This window comes from Otolemur garnettii, unplaced genomic scaffold (genome assembly GCF_000181295.1).
Source record: "Otolemur garnettii isolate 467f Iridium unplaced genomic scaffold, OtoGar3 scaffold00021, whole genome shotgun sequence".
In the NCBI taxonomy this organism is placed as follows: Eukaryota; Metazoa; Chordata; class Mammalia; order Primates; family Galagidae; genus Otolemur; species Otolemur garnettii.
The window spans coordinates 11,348,648-11,366,401 of record NW_003852416.1 but is presented as its reverse complement, the minus strand read 5'-3'; the positions used below and the strand labels follow the sequence as shown (position 1 = coordinate 11,366,401).

At 38.5% G+C, this 17,754-nt stretch overlaps 1 protein-coding gene across 3 annotated transcripts in view; it reads left to right on the top strand.

The window, feature by feature from the left end:
- ADD3 (adducin 3) overlaps positions 1 to 10,555 on the top strand; it is a 154,788-nt gene extending 144,233 nt beyond the window's left edge. For 2 of the 3 annotated variants that reach the window (XM_023511615.1, XM_023511616.1), the window contains exons 11-15: positions 1,164 to 1,283; positions 1,718 to 1,804; positions 5,372 to 5,495; positions 7,089 to 7,184; positions 8,321 to 10,555. In XM_023511615.1, the coding sequence (XP_023367383.1) occupies positions 1,164 to 1,283; positions 1,718 to 1,804; positions 5,372 to 5,495; positions 7,089 to 7,184; positions 8,321 to 8,613 (720 nt within the window). In that variant the 3' untranslated portion in view covers positions 8,614 to 10,555. The remainder of the gene's footprint in view (positions 1 to 1,163; positions 1,284 to 1,717; positions 1,805 to 5,371; positions 5,496 to 7,088; positions 7,185 to 8,320) is intronic. The other variant, XM_023511617.1, reaches the window with a different exon arrangement.
- Positions 10,556 to 17,754: the final 7,199 nt, after the last annotated feature.

Below are 17,754 nucleotides of genomic sequence, written 5' to 3'. Positions count from 1 at the left end.
GAGGTTGAGACAAGAGAATTTCTGTGGAGGTTTCTGTGAGCTGTGTGATGCCACGGGTGATACTACCCGTGGGTGATGCTACCAAGGGTGATAAAGTGAGACTTTATCTCTACAAAAAAAAAAAAAAAAACCTAATGGTAAAGTCAGTATTTGAATACAGACAGTCTGACTCGGAAGCCCAGTTCTTACCCACAACATGATAGTTCTTTGTAGTTGATATTGCCCCAGTGAATTAGAATAATACAGTTGCCAACACCTAGTTATGCCATAGTTGCATGAACTGTTGTACATAGCTACCCTTTGCAAGACCTTGTAGGTAGAGAAGTGGGTTGTTTTAATTTTTTCAGAATTTTGCTTCAGGTTTGGTTAATTTTGGATCACCTATCACCAGATATTCTCTAGATACTCAAAATTAATTCATCCTATCATATAAATCAATAGCATTCAATATGGAAATGCCTAGGCATCGAAGAATTTTTTCCATATTCCATAAGATTTCTTGTCTCCCAGTAAAAGAACATAATTAAGTTCATAAGTGTTCCAGAATTAATTGTATTAACAGAGATTGGTCAGTCATCCTTAATCTTGATAAATATTAGCTTTCTTAAAAGATTATAAAATGGGATATGAGAATTATATACGCTCCTTCCAATCCTGTGGTTCAGTTAGGCTGTGTATTATCAGATTATCCCCATTATAAAATGTTGATTAGGGGCTTGGCCTTTTCTGTCAACCACAAATGAAGTGAAGTTTGGAAACCTAACTCTTAAGAGATTCCTTTAGTTCTTTTTGATGACTACTTTACCATCATCTCATGAAACTTCAGTGTAGGATACAAAACTCTGAATGTGAGTTAATGGGAGGTCAGGCTCTGGGTCTGTGCTCACAGTAGCTTTCAGCATCATATTTTCATCTGTCAAGAGGAGAAAATTTAATTAGCAGTGCAATGAGTATTCATATGAATAGTGGTACCATTTTATTTTTTTTAAAAAGCAAAAGCTGATTTGGGGCCTTTTTCTAACTAGTATGAAATATGAACTAACTGACCACGAAGATACTGCTTAGTGAAATATTTTAAAAGATTGGCAAGATGTATGCCCCCCTTCAGACTATAAACAGTTAGCAAGAAGTACCTACTAATGTTAAAATTCTTGATTCTTCAGTGGATGAAAGCAGAGGACTCCTCGAAAGTCAGCAGTGGAACACCTATCAAAATTGAAGATCCAAATCAGTTTGTTCCTTTAAACACAAATCCGAGCGAGGTTCTAGAAAAGAGAAATAAGGTAAGACCTTGTCTTCTGTGTTCTGTTTTATGTTTAAATCATTACTGATGGAATCAGATTAATACTGAACTTTGGAGTTTGAATACAGAAAAATTTAAAATTCAATATAAATTCAGCTAACATTGGATACCTCTAACTCTGTGCTGATCATCAGTAACAGGCTATGTGGGGAAGAAGTATTAAACTATTTCTGCCTTCATGAACCCTGGTATTATTGGGGAAATGCAGTTCTCTAACAGTGTGAAACACAAGGACATCACACACCAGGAAGAGGAGAGATGAATGTGACTTACTAAAATGGTAAAAGGTCTTTGTGGAGGTGGGAATTGAAGAGACACCTACTCTGGAGTGGTCAGATAGTAAAGTTTTAAGAAAAGAGAAAGCAAAGGTTATGTGTACAGTTGCCTCCAAAAACTTGTCGTTTTTCAATTCAGATCCGGGAACAAAACCGATATGACTTAAAAACAGCAGGACCACAGTCCCAGTTGCTGGCTGGAATTGTCGTGGATAAGCCTCCTTCTGTAAGTCCATGAAGCAATGTGATCTTCGTTTTTGATTTACCACAGTAATTTCTTGGCTTTGTAAATATGCATACGTTTGTTAAGGTTAACATAAGCACATGCTAAAAAGTCAATCCATAAGACTTAAAGGACTTCCTGTTGTTTTTACTGCTTCTAGCATTTATCTTGTGTTTCTAAAGAGCATCTTTATTCTGCTTTTTCTTGGTCTGTCAGTTTTAGACCTTGACTGTATTTTATGAGATTTATGTCATTGATTGTAAGGTGGACATTATTTTATGTATCACTAATAGAAAAAAAAAAAAAACACTTGGCAATTATTGTAGGAAGCCATAAAGTATAACAGGATTCCCAATTTCAGAGATAGGAAAATGTGGGGGTTAAGTTCATCGGGGAATTAACAAAACATAGCAGTGACTTCTTTTATGGAAGATGAGGATTTAACCTGTTTACACGGTGCTTCCCTTCTTTCCCTCTCTGTCCCTGTAAGCTTATATCACAGTTTTTGTTGTTGTTATCTCATCTTTTCATTATGTATATTATTATTTGTTTGCTACTGAGCCAGGTAGGATTTCCTTTCTTATACAACTTTTCCCCCACCCTCGAGTTAATAATTGCCTCCTTTTTTCATTTCCTTAGTATTTTGGGTACATTGCCTTAGTTTTTCATAAACTTTTCAACCAATTTACAAAGTCCCTCATAGATTGAAAGCCAAAGGGTAATCTCTCCATTCTAGCTCGTTATTCTGGTCTAAATCTGGACTTGTTCTCAGGCTGCATAGGTTCATTCTCAGAAGTCATCTGTTTCTCATCTATATTGTATCCTCTGTTTCCTATTTCTTGTGTCTTTTGATTTCTTCATTTACTCCGTTATCATAGAGCACATCCTCAAATAGCTTTCTAAGGAAAGATACATAGGAAGTAACAGTTTGAAATGCCTTTATTCTACCTTCAAATGTGCACACAATGGGTATAGAATACTAATAATTTACCCCAAAAAATATGAAAAGCATCACTCTATTTTCTCCTGATTTTTTTTTTTTTTTACTTTCAGTGTTTTTTTGGTTGGTTGTTTGTTCATTGTTTAGAGAGTGAAAGAAGATCTTGCTATATTGCCCCAGCTAGAGTGCAGTGGCATCATCATAGGTCACCACAACTTTAAACTCCTGACTTGAGCAATCCTTCTGCCTCAGCTTCCTAAATATCTGGGACTACAGAAACATGCCACCACACCCAGCTAATTTTTCTCTTTTTAGTAGAGACAGGGTCTCTCTCAGGCAGATCTCAAATTCCTGGTCTAAAGCAATCCTCCCACCTTGGCCTCCCTAAGTGCTAGGATTGCAGGCGTGAGCTATGAGGCCCAGCCTGTCCTCTACATTGTTAAAGTAAAAAGGCATTGTGATTCCTGAACTTTTGTATTGGATTCTTTTTTTTTTTTTCTTTTAGAACATGCTACATCCCTGCTGTTCTGAAATTTTATGATTATGTGCTTCATAGTTGACCTCTTTTTAGTCTCTGTTTTGAGCAATTAGTAGCCTTAAACAGTCAACAGCAGATTTTTATTGACCTCGCAGTAGATTGCTGTGGCGTCAAAGCTCACAGCAACCTCAAACTCTTGGCTCAAGCAATTCTTTTGCCTCAGCTTCCCAAGTAGCTGGGACTACAAGTGCCCGCCACAAATTAACAGCAGATTAATCTGCAAAGTCATATCTTTCAGTTTGGGGAACTTTTTCTTTAAGTATTTCTTCAAAAGTGTTCTTTTTCGCCTCTCCAATTTCTTTCTTTCTTTCTTTTTCCATATATCCTGTTAGTTTGGATGTTTGGCATCTTTGAGCCCCTGATTTTTTTCTTTTTCTACTATTTTCTGTCTGTCTATCCTGCTTTCCAGAAGACTTTCTTAATTTTATTTTCAACTTTTTATTTTCTTGTTTTTAACACTTCTTATTCCCTGAATGTTTATACTAATCTTTGTTTCATAGATAAATTTTCTCTTGTTACTCTAAAGGAATCAATTTTATATTTGTTTCAGCCTTTGTTGTCTTTGTTTCTTCTGGGTTCCCTTTTTCTTGTTGATTCTGGTCTTTTCTGTGTCGGTAGCTTTCTTCAGGTGTGTTTGGTAATTTGCAGCAATCTGTTTACAATAAAGAATGAAGCATGAAAAGCTGATCAGAAACTCTGGGCTTGTATAGAGCTTGGGGATTGGTGAGCTTCTCTATAGGGTGACTACATGTGAACCAGGTGGTTTCCCTGGAGAATCCTCAAACATTACTATCTGAAGTTCTTTTATCTGGGACCATTTAATTTATCTGGGGAAGAATTCTCAGTTTCCTACTGTCCTTCTGAGAACCCCACAGCTGTGTTTTATGTCCTTAGTCAGTTTTTTCTAAAGAATAAGCCTCTGATTTTATACAGAGTTGGGAGAGAAGTAAGTGCTTGGCTGTGTGGAGTAGGAAGGGAACTTTGGAATCTGTTTCTTATGTTTTGATCTTGTCTCCCTATTTCTGCACCCTATTTCTGCTCCCTATTTTCTGCACCAGCACTTCCTGTGGTCCCCGATGCCTCTAGTTTCTGAGCCTTATCAGACCTCTTCTCATTTGCATGGTTTTTTGCAAGACTAAGACTTCAACTTTCTCAGCTCTGCCACCCACTCTTCCACTTGTTTTCCATCTTTCAAAAATGTGTTAACATTTCTCGTCTCTTATCTCCTCTCCCATTCTTTGTCCCTAAAAGTTTACTATTATTCCTTTACTATCATTTTAGTAGGATTTGGGGAGGGATTAAAAATTAATGCTCGAAGGCCAGGCACAGTGGCTCACACCTGTAATCCCAGCACTCTAGAGGCCGAAGCTGGCAGCTCGCCTAAGCTCAAGACCAGCCTGAGCTAGAGTGAGACCTTGTCTCTAAAAATAGCCGGGCATTGTGGTGGGCACCTGTACTCCCAGCCGCTAGGGAGGCTGAGGCAAGAGAATCGCTTGAGCCCAAGAATCTGAAGTTGCTGTGAGCTATGATGCTACAGCACTCTAGGGAGATGGAGAGCCCACTAAGTGAGATTCTGACTCCAAAAAATAAATTAAAAATGCCCAAATTCTATCTGCCAGGTATAACTGAAAGTTATTCATTCCTTTCCTCGAGAAAATATGTACAAGCTTATTTTCATGACAAATTTAAAGAAGTTCTTTTGGTATATTTCCATTTTTCTAAGCCTTTTTTAGAAAAGATTTTGAAATGGAGTGATTCTTGTTTTTTCACTATATTTCTCAGTTATATGAAGCTTATTAGAACTTAGTTTTTCTTTCTTTTCTTTTTCTTTTTAAGAGTATTAAACTTTACCTATGTAGGCATATTGAGGAAACAACACTGGCAATTTTAGTCCTTAGAGTATTATCCGAAGAGCATGAATCTGAGAAGAGTATCTGAAACAAAGCATGTCGCCTGATTATTTTTCATGATTGTTGTGAAGCAGAGTTTCATCATCAACATGTGCATTTTTGTGCGTGTATATAAATGGATGTGCATGTGTAGATAGAAGTAAAACTCTTGGTAATGAATTGATCATTTTTTTCTTTGGAAGACCATGCAATTTGAAGATGATGACCATGGCCCACCAGCTCCTCCTAACCCATTCAGTCATCTCACAGAAGGAGAACTCGAAGAGTATAAGAAGACAATCGAACGTAAACAACAAGGCCTAGAAGGTTAGTTAATTTTTATGTTAAGTCTAGGATGACCACACTGCTAACACCTCGAGTTGGATGATAGACAAGAGTCAATTTTTTTGTAGTTAAAAGTTTTTTTAAATGTTCCTATTATCACTTGTTGTGCTTTGTCTGCCTCGGTCTTCAACTGAGTACATGTGGTGCTGTAATGTAAAGAACTAACATAGACCGTGTGTCTTCACATGTAGAGAAAGCTGTTCTCCCTCAGAAGGAATCTCAGTGCTAGCTATTTATAGTAAAATCTTCTATAACGTGAAATCCCCGATGAGTAAAGAATTACTAGCCAAAGTAGATATATTAATAGATGTAAACATGTCATAGTATATGGCTTTCAGAATCTTTATTTTGAGATAATTATAGATTCACAAGTTTATGGTTTCATTGCTTTGTAAAATCTCTGTCTTGGGTGTCTCAGGGTGTCAATAGTGTCACTTCAAAATCTAAAATTAAAACTGCTAAAATTTTGAAGTGACTTTCTTTAAGCACATGAGTACTCCAGTGAGGTTGAATTTTTCTGACTTTGGAATCCTTAGTAAGTAGATTGCTAGGACTATATTTAAAAATTGTTAATGAAAATATGCTAACAAATTGATTACTAGCTCCCTTTTTCTAGAATAAGATTCTTTTTAACAGGGGTTCTTAATCTTGGATCTTTAAGCTTCAGACAGTTGATAACCCACCTGCAAAATAGATGCTCAATCATATACAGTATACATTTGGGAAAGGATAAGAAGTCTGTGACCTTGGAATAGGGGAGAGCATCCACAGTATACAGTTGAAATTTGTACCCCAAACGAAACAAGCCATAAGTTTAAAAACTGGTGCCATGTTAGACATCATGTAGGAAGAACAAATGGCATCTCGATCATCCAAGAAACAGTGTTAAAGCTTCTGTCAAAAAAGGAGTCACCCTGACTCATTAAATTACACTAAAATGTTCTAAGTGGTATTGTTGAATTTGGTTATTCTAACATAAAGTTGGGAGATTTCTCTGTTATTTTATATTTTGTAAAATGTCCCTCTTGCTCTCTTATTCTTTGAAAGCCTAAAGATGCCAGGTAACAAATATTGCACTCTAGAACTTTTTATATATAACTTTATAGTTTCTTCTACATTCCTTTTGACCATCTGAATTATTCAGCTCAGTACTGTTGCCATGACAGGAATCACTAATTGGATATTGTTCAAAAATTCAGTGACTCATTCTGCCTCATTGACATAGCATCATTGGTGAGGCTTTATATTATTTTCATTTGGCTGCATAGAATGTTTTGGTTTTTTAACATTAGCAGAAGCTAAGTGCATACGCATTTGCCTGGGCTGCCAGTAGCTATGCTGCCTTCGTAACCCTGTATGTAGAATTACCGTTAGCAGCCAGAAATTTTAACACGTTAACTTCTTTTGAATGCGTAATGATTGCTATATGGGATAACTGTTAGCATGCTCAACTCAATGCCAAAATTTTTATCTACTCTGCGTATGCAGGCATTTGATGTATGCACTAACCTGCCTAAAATCTTATCCTGCTTTGTTTTGTTTTGCATGGCTTTTAACTAAACTCTTATCCAACAGATGCTGAGCAGGAATTACTCTCAGATGACGCTTCATCTGTTTCACAAATTCAGTCTCAAACTCAGTCACCGCAAAATGTCCCTGAAAAGTTGGAAGGTATTCAATGTAATTTCCCATAGCATTCACTGAGTCGGTCTTGAGTCTGTCCCTCTGTCATTTGTTTTCATGTAAGGAATCTGGGAACAACTGATCAGAGTAAGTTTGCCATAGACTTTTCTTATATCTCCCAGTAATTTATATTATTAAAAATGGTGCTCTTTTTGTTCTTCATGGGAGGTGGAGACAGGAAGATCACTTAAGGCCAAGAGTTTAAGACCAACCTGGGCAACATAGCAAGCCCCTGTCCCTGCAGAAAATAAAAGAATTAGCCAGGCATAGTGGCTAGTGCCTGTAGTCCTAGCCACTTGGGAGTCTGAGGCAAGAGGATGGGGAGATCACTTGAGCAAGGAGTTTGAGGCTACCATGAGCTATGATTGCACTACTGCACTCCAGGCTGGGTGACAGAGCAAGATTCCGTCTTTAAAACAACAACAGGCTTGGTACCTATAGCTCAACCAGCTAAGGCGCCAGCCACGTACACCTAAGGTGGCGGGTTCGAATCCCCAGCCCGGACCCCCAAACAACAATGACGGCTGCAACCAAAAAATAGCCCGGCGCTGTGGCGGGTGCCTGTGGTCCCAGCTACTTGGGAGGCGGAGGCAGAAGACTCGCTTGAGCCCAGGAGTTGGAGGTTGCTGTGAGCTGTAATGCCACGGCACTCTGCCCAGGGGGACAGCTTGAGGCTCTGTCTCAAAAAAAAAAAACAACAACAACAACAACAAAACCCTGGGTTTTGGCGACCCATGGCTCTTAAGAATTTGTGGAATTAAAATTGATCTTGTCATGCGTCTTCCAGGCAGCAGCATGAAATCCTTTTCAGTTTTGATTGCCGAATGATACCCAAACTAAAGAAGATATATTGTCTTTCTCACATATAGTGACTTGATTTACAATGAGACCATCATGTCAGCTAGCTTCCCTGGTGTAGTCTTAACACCTTTGCTCCCTTCCCTTTTATGTCATTTAAAAAAATTAACTTCATGTTAGTAGATCCATCGTTTCTTAAAATAATGGTCTCTCTTTGTTGGAATTGAAGCAATGCCTTAGTACGTTGCTAAAACATTTCAGTTTTTCATAGTAAAGCAAAAATGGTTAACTATGGAAATAACCCAGAAACCCCTCCCCTTTTGTAGAAAACCATGAGCTATTTTCCAAGAGCTTCATCTCCATGGAAGTGCCTGTCATGGTTGTAAATGGCAAAGATGATATGCATGACGTTGAAGATGAGCTTGCTAAGCGAGTGAGCAGGTTAACTACAAGCACGACCATAGAAAACATCGAGATTACCATTAAGTCTCCAGAAAAAATTGAAGAAGTCCTGTCACCTGAAGGCTCACCTTCAAAATCACCATCCAAGAAAAAGAAGAAGTTCCGCACTCCTTCTTTTCTGAAAAAGAACAAGAAAAAGGAGAAAGTTGAAGCCTAAAGTCTTTTTATAATCGTTACTAGTACAATGTGACATTGCACATTTAAATACCACATTTAAGTTGATTATTAATATGGAGTGGTAGATCAGATTGGGGGTATGTAGCAAACTGGACTTTAAGAACTGGAAAGAGGTTTTACTAAAAGAAAAACGTATTATGAAAAAAACTTTCAAATTCATCTCTCATTTTGTATGTCAAAAAAAAAAGGGTTTGAATTTTTAAACAATTGCTAGTTTTAATTAGCTCTGCCCTCATGAAAATATATTATAGTCACCACAAACATATCTGTCTGAATTACTTCAGGCCTTCTCCATAGTATCTGTTGGAAAGAAATTGCCAGTGGACAAGTGAGAATTTTTATTTCTCAACACTTGTTTCACTTGGTAATCAGATTATAATTTTCTATCATACTTTTTGACTGTATTTTTTGGGTCCCCATTGTTTCAATGGGCATTAATAGAATGCTTTAAAAGCGTCTAAGACAAGAGTCTATATAGCATTAGTATACACTGGCACATAATTTTTTTAAAAGTTTTAAGAAAAAGATTCATTTGGAATTTTATTCACAGTATAAAATTTCCTCACCTGAAGTAACTTTGTTTGCCAAAAAAGTTGTTTTAGTAAACTATAATTTTTGAAAAATTCCTTTTTTTATTAGTTTAGACAGCCCCTTATTTTTCAACAAAGGGGATTTTGTACACATAACATGGGTTATTTAGTTTAACTCTGGCAAAACCAATTTTTATATGTTAAGATATTTGTATACCATACAGTATAAAAGTGTCCTAAGCATATTAGCCAATCATTTCACAGTAGAGCATCTTTAAGGCTGCTTGGTACTGAGTATACTTAAATCTAATTCAAGAATCCAGGGATTTGGTATCAAAAGGGGATTAGAGCATATAAGGTACATCTAGATTCATATTTGAATCTTCTCCTTTATTTTTCTCTTAGTATTGCTAGTGAATAAAGAAAATCTCATAAGGTAACCAAATGAAAAAGAATGAAAAGGAAAGTGAAAAGGGAACAAAAGATAAGATGTGAAAAGAATTCTAGTTTGATAACAACTCACATTCACAATAAGATATCAAGTGTGATTTATTTGAAACATGCCCCAAATTTCTAAAATCCTATTGCTCTGCTAGAATCAGTGACTTTCTCGGTTGATATTTGAGTTTCAAAAGAGTTACTTTCTTCTAACTTGTGGCAGTACTAGAAGAAATCAGTAGGTCTAATCCTACCAGTGAGAAAACTACCACTTCCTTATTTTTACAGATTTTTAAAAAATCTTTTCAGTTAATTTTCTTTCCAATGTAAATACAAATTTAAACCTAGGCATAATATAGGCTTTTCCCTCTTCACCCAAGTAATGTCATAAATCAATGTAAGATCAATAATCCCAAATGATCTATGGATAAAAATAATCCAGAGCATTTCTGGAGGGTGAGCTGGCATGCAAAAGATTACATTGATTGCAGTGTGTTCTGGGGCTGGTTCTGTTTGACTGTGTTAGACGATGCAAAGTTGAAACGGAGCCTGGAAATGTCCTTCTAGATCTCAAACTAACTACTGGAATCAGTGTTTTAATCTCTTAGCAGAAACTTTCAGTTGCTTAACTCTGTATTTGAGGATTTTTTTAATGTTCTACATCATTTACGTTGTATTACAATGTATGTAGAAACAGTAACCTGTGAACTATGCTTTTCCATAACTTTTTAAAAATATATATATCTAAATGAATGCAATGTGCATAAATATTTTTTAAATGCAACAGTGAATTATTGCACCTTTTGCTAATGCCTCTATTTACTTGCTTTGGCATAAAGAATGAGCCAATGAACCTCTGTGTCCTGTGGAAAAATGTATAAATGTTATCTGATATTGCTCTTAGATGTAATGCTAATTAATGTTAAATCACAAATAAACAGTATTTTAAATATATGGACTTAGTATCATGAGGTTTCCATTCAGGGGTGGTTACTTAGCCTATTACTTTCTGGTTTATTGAGTTTTACACTTCAGTGAAACTTTACCATAAGTTAAGACAAATTCTTCTGAATAATATAGTTTCAAATTAGTTGAAAATTATACATATATGTTTATATATAAATTTATATTTGATATAAATTTTTATATATTCATATATTTTATAAGTCTATATAAATGTACATTATATAAATTTATATATATAATTATATGTATAATTATAAATTACATTTATATATTTTTTATAAATATATATTGCGCTTCAGCTCATATTGGAGGAGATATTCCCTGAGAGACATATTTTCTATTTTTTTTTTTTTAGACAGTCTTACTTTATCACCCTCGGTAGAGTGCTGTGGCATCACACAGCTCACAGCAACCTCCAACTCCTGGGCTTCGGCGATTCTCTTGCCTCAGCCTCCTGATTAGCTGGGACTACAGGTGCTGCCACAACGCCGGGCTATCTTTGTTGTTGCACTTTGGCCGGGGCTGGGTTTGAACCTGCCACCTTCAGTATATGGTGCCCAATGCCCTACTCACTGAGCCACAGGTGCCGCCCTATTTTTTATCTTGATAAAGTATGGTGACCTTAGGATTCTGATAGAGCTGAACAGTAGAATTGAGACTATCATTGTAGAAAAATAGAAGATCTTGTAGGACATTTCCCCTCTTTTTGTTCTATAAATAACAATGTAACAGTAAAGAAAACAGAATAGAAAATAATTTGCAATTTTGCCACATTAACATTTCTAAAAATTTTAATTTCAGCTCTTGTCCAGTTAGGGTGGACATAAAGTTCATGTGCAGTGTATTGTGTTAAACTGGTTTAAATTGCACACGGACTTTATGTCCATCCCATATTATGTACTTTTTCTGTACATTAATAATGATGGTGTGAATCATAGAATAACTATCCTAGATTTTCAAACTAAGCTTAACCCATTATATGAAGAATTCATTGTGATTATTTTTCCACTTTGTCCTAAAACTAGAGTACAACAGGAAGAAATGTTAATTGAGGGTTCTAGTTAATCGAAGTTTTTACTATAATTACCCATTATAAAAATGAAGGGTTTGGGCAGAGAAGAATAGATCCATAGTCTTGGGCATATTTAATTATTACCTTGGCTTGTAAATAACCCTGTGGTGAGAAATTGCTGTTTTAGAAAGATGCTCATTTCACAATTCTCTTTCATAAAGCAACAAAGATGGTTATCTTCAGTTCTCACTTGAGAGTCCATCTGGCATGAAGGGTAGTTGACTTTGCCTTTTCTCTGTTGATCAATATTTTCATTTAGCTGGGAATGGAGAGGACTGAATGGATAACATAGTGACATCATTGGTTTCTCTTACTGTTTTGTTTTGTTTTGTTTTTTAACATAGAAAACACGTAACAACAAACTGGTTGTTTTTTAAACTCAAAGCTGTTATACACCCATATCCAAGTTGCAATCTTGGCCAAACTGGGATTTTAAAAGAACAGTCATCTTTGTGACCACTAGAGGGTGTAGTAGACCTAACAATCCAGTGTTTCCAGTCCCTGCACTCAGTTCCCTCTTAGTCTGTAAGCACCATGTTTGTTGTAAAATACCCTGAACTTGGAATAGAAGACATTTCCTTTGCTGTTTATAATTCTCACTAAGCTGTTCTAGACGTTGTTGCCTTGGCAGGTCCCACTACAGATACCACCTGCAGTGACTCCATGCCTGTGGAGAACACATTGAGAATTTTTAGGTGTGGTCTCAAGTTTTGATAGGAAGTGACTCCTCAGAGGAGCACTCCTGCCTGTGAGTGGTGATATAATGCCTCCTTCAATAATTTACTTTTTTTTTTTTGACTGAGGAGTTAATTGATAATATTTATCTCTTTTTTTTATGCCTTCTGTGAACCAAAGATTATGCTAAATGCTTTTCTTTTCTTGTTTTTTTTTTTTTTTCCTAAGATAGAGTCTCACCGTATCACCCTGGGTAGAGTGCTATGGCGTCACAGCTCACAGCAACCTCCAGCTTCTGGGCTTAGGCAATTCTCTTGCCTCAGCCTCCCGAGTAGCTGGGATTACAGGCGCCCGCCACAAGGCCCGGCTATTTTTTGTTGCTGTTTGACCAGGGCCATGTTCGAACCCACCACCCTCAGTATATGGGGCTGGTGCCCTACCCACTGAGCCACAGGCACCACCCAATGCTTTTCATATATTACCTCATTTGGCTTTCTCAGCATCCCAGCAGAGTATCCTCCTTTCGTAGATAATGAAGCCAGGGCTTGTAGACGATCAAAAAAAGGTAAAATTTCACCTATTGAGATTCAAACTTCTAAAATTACTAGTGCCGTCTGTATGCCATACCCAGTATGGCTCCAGTGTACATTTTTGTGGTTTTATAAAGGAGCAGTTCCCTTAGTTTGAGATGTAAGTCCATACATGGTGAACTCATGTTGTGATATAAGTAGATTTGGCATAAAACATGGATTTTTTTTTGTTTTGAAAGACTTTTTTCCAAAAAATCACTCAGGGAATGAAGAAATTGATGAATACCTGAAAAGCAGGAATAACCTCTGTTGTGATCGCATCCCTTAAGGTAAACATCCAGCTCTTGAATCTTCACCGTGACACCTGAACACAAGGTATCGATACTCAGTACCTTTGCTTAAGATGCAAAAAAGACTAGGAAGAAGCCTTTTATCTTCTTTTTTTTTTTTTTGATTTCCTATATTGGAAGCAGGAAAGACATTCTAAGGAAAGTGTTTTAAAAACCTGAAAAATGGTTTAGTTATAGAAGTTATCTTAAAGATCAGAAATAATGTTATCTACTTATAATTTAATTTAAATGAATGTAGTTGGAAATGGTATTTTATGGATGAAAACCTAATGTGTTTACTGGAGATCAAGCCTTTTAAATGAAAAACTATTCGCAAATTCAGCTGTGGGGGCGTACTTCTAAGATCTGACCAGTAGGGGGCAATGCTGAGTCCAAGTCGAAATTTAGTTTTTAGTTAATTAAGAGAACTTCTTCAAAGTGTCTTTCAGCTTGGATTTAGAACTCTATTTTGATTATGCATTACTAGAGACACCCTTAAATTGAAGAAAATTTATAAATGCCAAATTAGTTCATTTGTTTCTTAAGTGGCTGAGTTACCTCGTTCTGGCTTAATGGAGAATCTGTCCTTCAGAGAGGTTGTGGGCCTAACATCATGCAGCTCACAAGCCAGGAGTTAAGCAAAGGTCCTCAAATGTCTGCATTTCATACTTTTCCATTTTACCACACTCTCCCTTGGAAATTCACTGGATCCTAATCTAGGAATAGGTAAATATACATTTTCTAAGATTTCCTGCAAACTGAACTTTGTTATGGGGCTGATTTGGGAGAAACATCACAAGACCAAGCCTGCATATTATTTATCGATATTGTTTTTCCTAAAATTTCAAGTTGTTAGATGCTCTTATGACAATCCTTTGAGTCTTCTCATAAAAGTTAATCAAGATGATGATCTTTTAAAATTTTAATTGCCGGCTCAGTGCCTGTGGCTCAAGTGGCTAAGGCACCAGCTACATAAAATTGTGCATCACGGGTACAGTGCTGTGACATCACAGCTCACAGCAACCTCCAACTCCTGGGCTCAAGCAAGTCTTCTGCCTCAGCCTCCCAAGTAGCTGGGACCACAGGCACCCGCCACAATGCCCAGCTATTTTTTGGTTGCAGCCGTTGTTGTTGTTTTTTGGTGGGCCCAGGCTGGATTTGAACCCACCTCCAGTATATGGGGCCAGCACCCTACTCCTTTGAGCCACAGGCGCTGCTCAATGATAACTTCTTGACCACAAATGTTTTCAACTTGGAAGAACAAGCTGTGCTCATAGTGTGACTCGGCAGGCTTAGGGCTACCTTGAAACTGAATTGGCGGCCTCCCTCACACTTGCTCCCATGGTAGGCCAGGACCACGATTATTTTTAAGGTTTATACAATTTCTGGTTGGGTAAGCTTTGATAGTGAAGCTTATTGATTAAGCCAGAGCTTTTGTTTCTAGATTTTATTCCTACACAAACAACCTTTAGATTTTGTTGTTCTCCTTTGTTGCTAGCCTTGACCTTGCGTATGATGGTAAGAAAATCGTTTGTTTTCAGTCCCAGATAACTCCTGTCACTAGGCAAAATACTCGTTCCTTGCTAAACTACATGCCGTAAAATCAATAGTGTTGACATTATTAACCTAATTTGGATATATACTAATGAATATTGAATTTCTAAGAAATCATTCTCAGATTTTTTTTTTGAAACAGATTCTCTGTTGCCCCAGGTAGAGTGCAGTGATGTCATCGTAGCTTACTGCAACCTCAAATTCCTAGGCTTAAGCGATCTTCCTGCCTTAGCCTCCCAACAAGAACCCACCACAATGCCTGACTCAATTTTTAGTAGAGATGGGGTCTTATTCTTGCTCAGGCTGGTCTCAAACTCCTGACCTCAAGCAGTCCACCCACCTCAGCCTCACAGAATGCCAGGATTACAGGCATGGACCACCGTACCTAGCCTCATTCTAAGATTTTTTTTTTTTTTTTGAGACAGAGCCTTAAGCTGTTGCTGTGAGTAGAGTGTTGTGGCATCACAGCTCACAGCAACCTCCAACCCCTGGGCTTAAGTGATTCTCTTGCCTCAGCTTCCCAAGTAGCTGGGACTATAGGTGCCGGCCACAACACCCGGCTAGTTTTTGGTTGTAGTTGTCATTGTTGTTTGGCAGGCCCGGGCTGGATTCAAACCCGCCAGCTCTGGTGTATGTGGCTGGTGCCATAGCCACTTGAGCAGGCACTGAGCCTTTAAATGTTTTTGAAATGGCAAAAAAGAATGTCTAATACAAACTTGTAGCACCAGATGAAAGAACTTGTAGACAAGATTTTTCTTCATTGTTTATTTATATTAGACTCCATCCCTTAAAAAGCCAGTAAACATGTAAGCCCCTTAGAATGGCCACTTTAGAATGTTAACTAGACTCCTTCCCTGGATATTGCTTGGATGTTCCCAAACAATATCCCTTCCGGTTGATATTTAGACTTGAACTTTAGAAAAGAAAACTTGTATTTTCCAAAGCATTCTAACAGCTATCCTAACAGCTGGGAATGGAAATAAGGAAGTGGTATAGTTATAAAATACAGTAGCTAAGACGTAGACTCTTCTGTGGATTTCCCTCTGGTACTCTTGACTTTCTGTTTTAAAAAAGAAAGTAGTGGCTCTGTGCCTGTAGCTCAAGCGGCTAAGGCACCAGCCATATAACACCAGAGCTGGTGGGTTCAAATCCAGCCCAGGCCTGCCAAACAATGACAACTACAACAACAGCAACAACAAAAATGGCCGGGCATTGTGGCAGGCACCTGTAGTCCCAGCTACTTGGGAGGCTGAGGCAAGAGAATCACTTGCGTCCAGGAGTTGGAGGTTGCTGTGAGCTGTGATGCCACATCACTCTACCCAGGGCAACAGCTTGAGGCTCTGTCTCAAAATAAAAAAAAGTAGTGACAGCCCCAGCCTGACCTTGGAGCTACAATGCTGCTAGAGCCATTCGATGGTTTGCTAGTTAAGTGTTTGTCCTTAAAGTAAGTGCATTGTCCTTCATAGACAATCAGGATTTAAACTAATTATTTTACTCCAAACCCAGGAGTTTCTGAAGATTCTCGCTAAGCAGGAGCTATGGAGGAAGTAAGTGTTGTGCTCTATAACTCATCCCTTTCCTGTTGAGTAATACTCTCTAGGGCCTGAATTTCAGTGGTGACTGGTTTGATAGACTTTGACTTCAAAATAGATGACCTCTTCATTTTATGAGAGAGCAAGTAGATACAGCCGACTTGTTGGCAGGCACAGGCACACTCTTCCAAAGGTGTTTACTGGACTGACAAGTTAAGGTTAAACATTACTTCCTACTTGATTTCTATTTTAGAAATGTTGGCTTCAATTGTTTCAACTGAAATAAAGGTCATTCGAGGCTACTAAGACAACTAAGAATGTATCCCAAATATTATCTACAGGTCCACGGCGGGGGTGGAGGGCAGGGTGAGGCTCCCACTACACCCGGATGTTGGGGTGTGTTAAGCCTTTTAAGTTATTTAGTTTAAAATACATTGTGTGGCGATTGAGATGTTTTGTTCTTAAACTATTTTTAGAGCTTTATACTTTAGAACCACGTATGTGACATTGTTCAGTAATATAGGGATGGCCGTGCCTCCATGTTGACCTTTAGGTTGATGTTGAGCAAGAGAACACGTACATATACTTGCCAACGTCAAGCTGAGCTTAATTAACTGCAGAGGAACAGGGCAGACTGGGTGGGGCAGGTTCTGGAATCCTTCCCACTCACTGAGCAAAGTCAGACAAGGGGGAACAGCTGGAGCTGGAGCTAATAGGAAGTCCAGCCCAGTGGGTGAAGCATGGACCCCAGAGGACGTGGCAGTTCACCCAAAGCACAGCCTGGTCAAGTGGTCTGCAGCAGGGCAGTGTAAGTCCCCTTCAGGAATCTGGAGCAGGCTGGCAAGACTGCAGAAGTCCCGTGGCCCATGAGGGGCCCCAGCCACAGCTGAGCTTCAAGAGCAGCACTTCCTCCCCTTCCTGTGGGGTAATGGCAAGACCAAGACAGGACCTCAGACTCAGGGGCCTGAGTGTAGTTAGCAGTTCCAGACAGGAACTCAGATGTAAGGAGCATGACAGATGTGGATCCTGTTATCGGAGCTGAGGTCCACAATACTGTTCAGAATCCCAGGAACCAGGCAGTGCTCAGAGCCAAGACGAGGTCATGACCGGCCTGGTGACAGGTTTGGCTTGATGCTGAGTGAATCTCAGAGCCCCGAGCTAGCGTTAGGACTAGTCCTGAACACCACAGCCAGGTGAGCTGGTCAGGGGGCCCTGACTGTTGGGAAGAGGAACTACAGAGACGGGAAGGGGCCTGACGTGGCTCTCACCGTGGAAGCAGCCTGCGTGATGACAAGACGCAGCCGTGTAAGAGTCTGTAAGGCGGTGGGAACGGGTTATTAGTATTTTACACCAGACCCTACCTGGGATCACTGAGAAAGGTCAAGTCCTGGTTGTAAAGTTGACCCAGATTCCTTGCAGACTAACTTTCACTGTCTGGAGGCAGTTTCACTACAGAAAAACTCAGCTCTAACAATGGCTCTGTTTCCCACCCCTT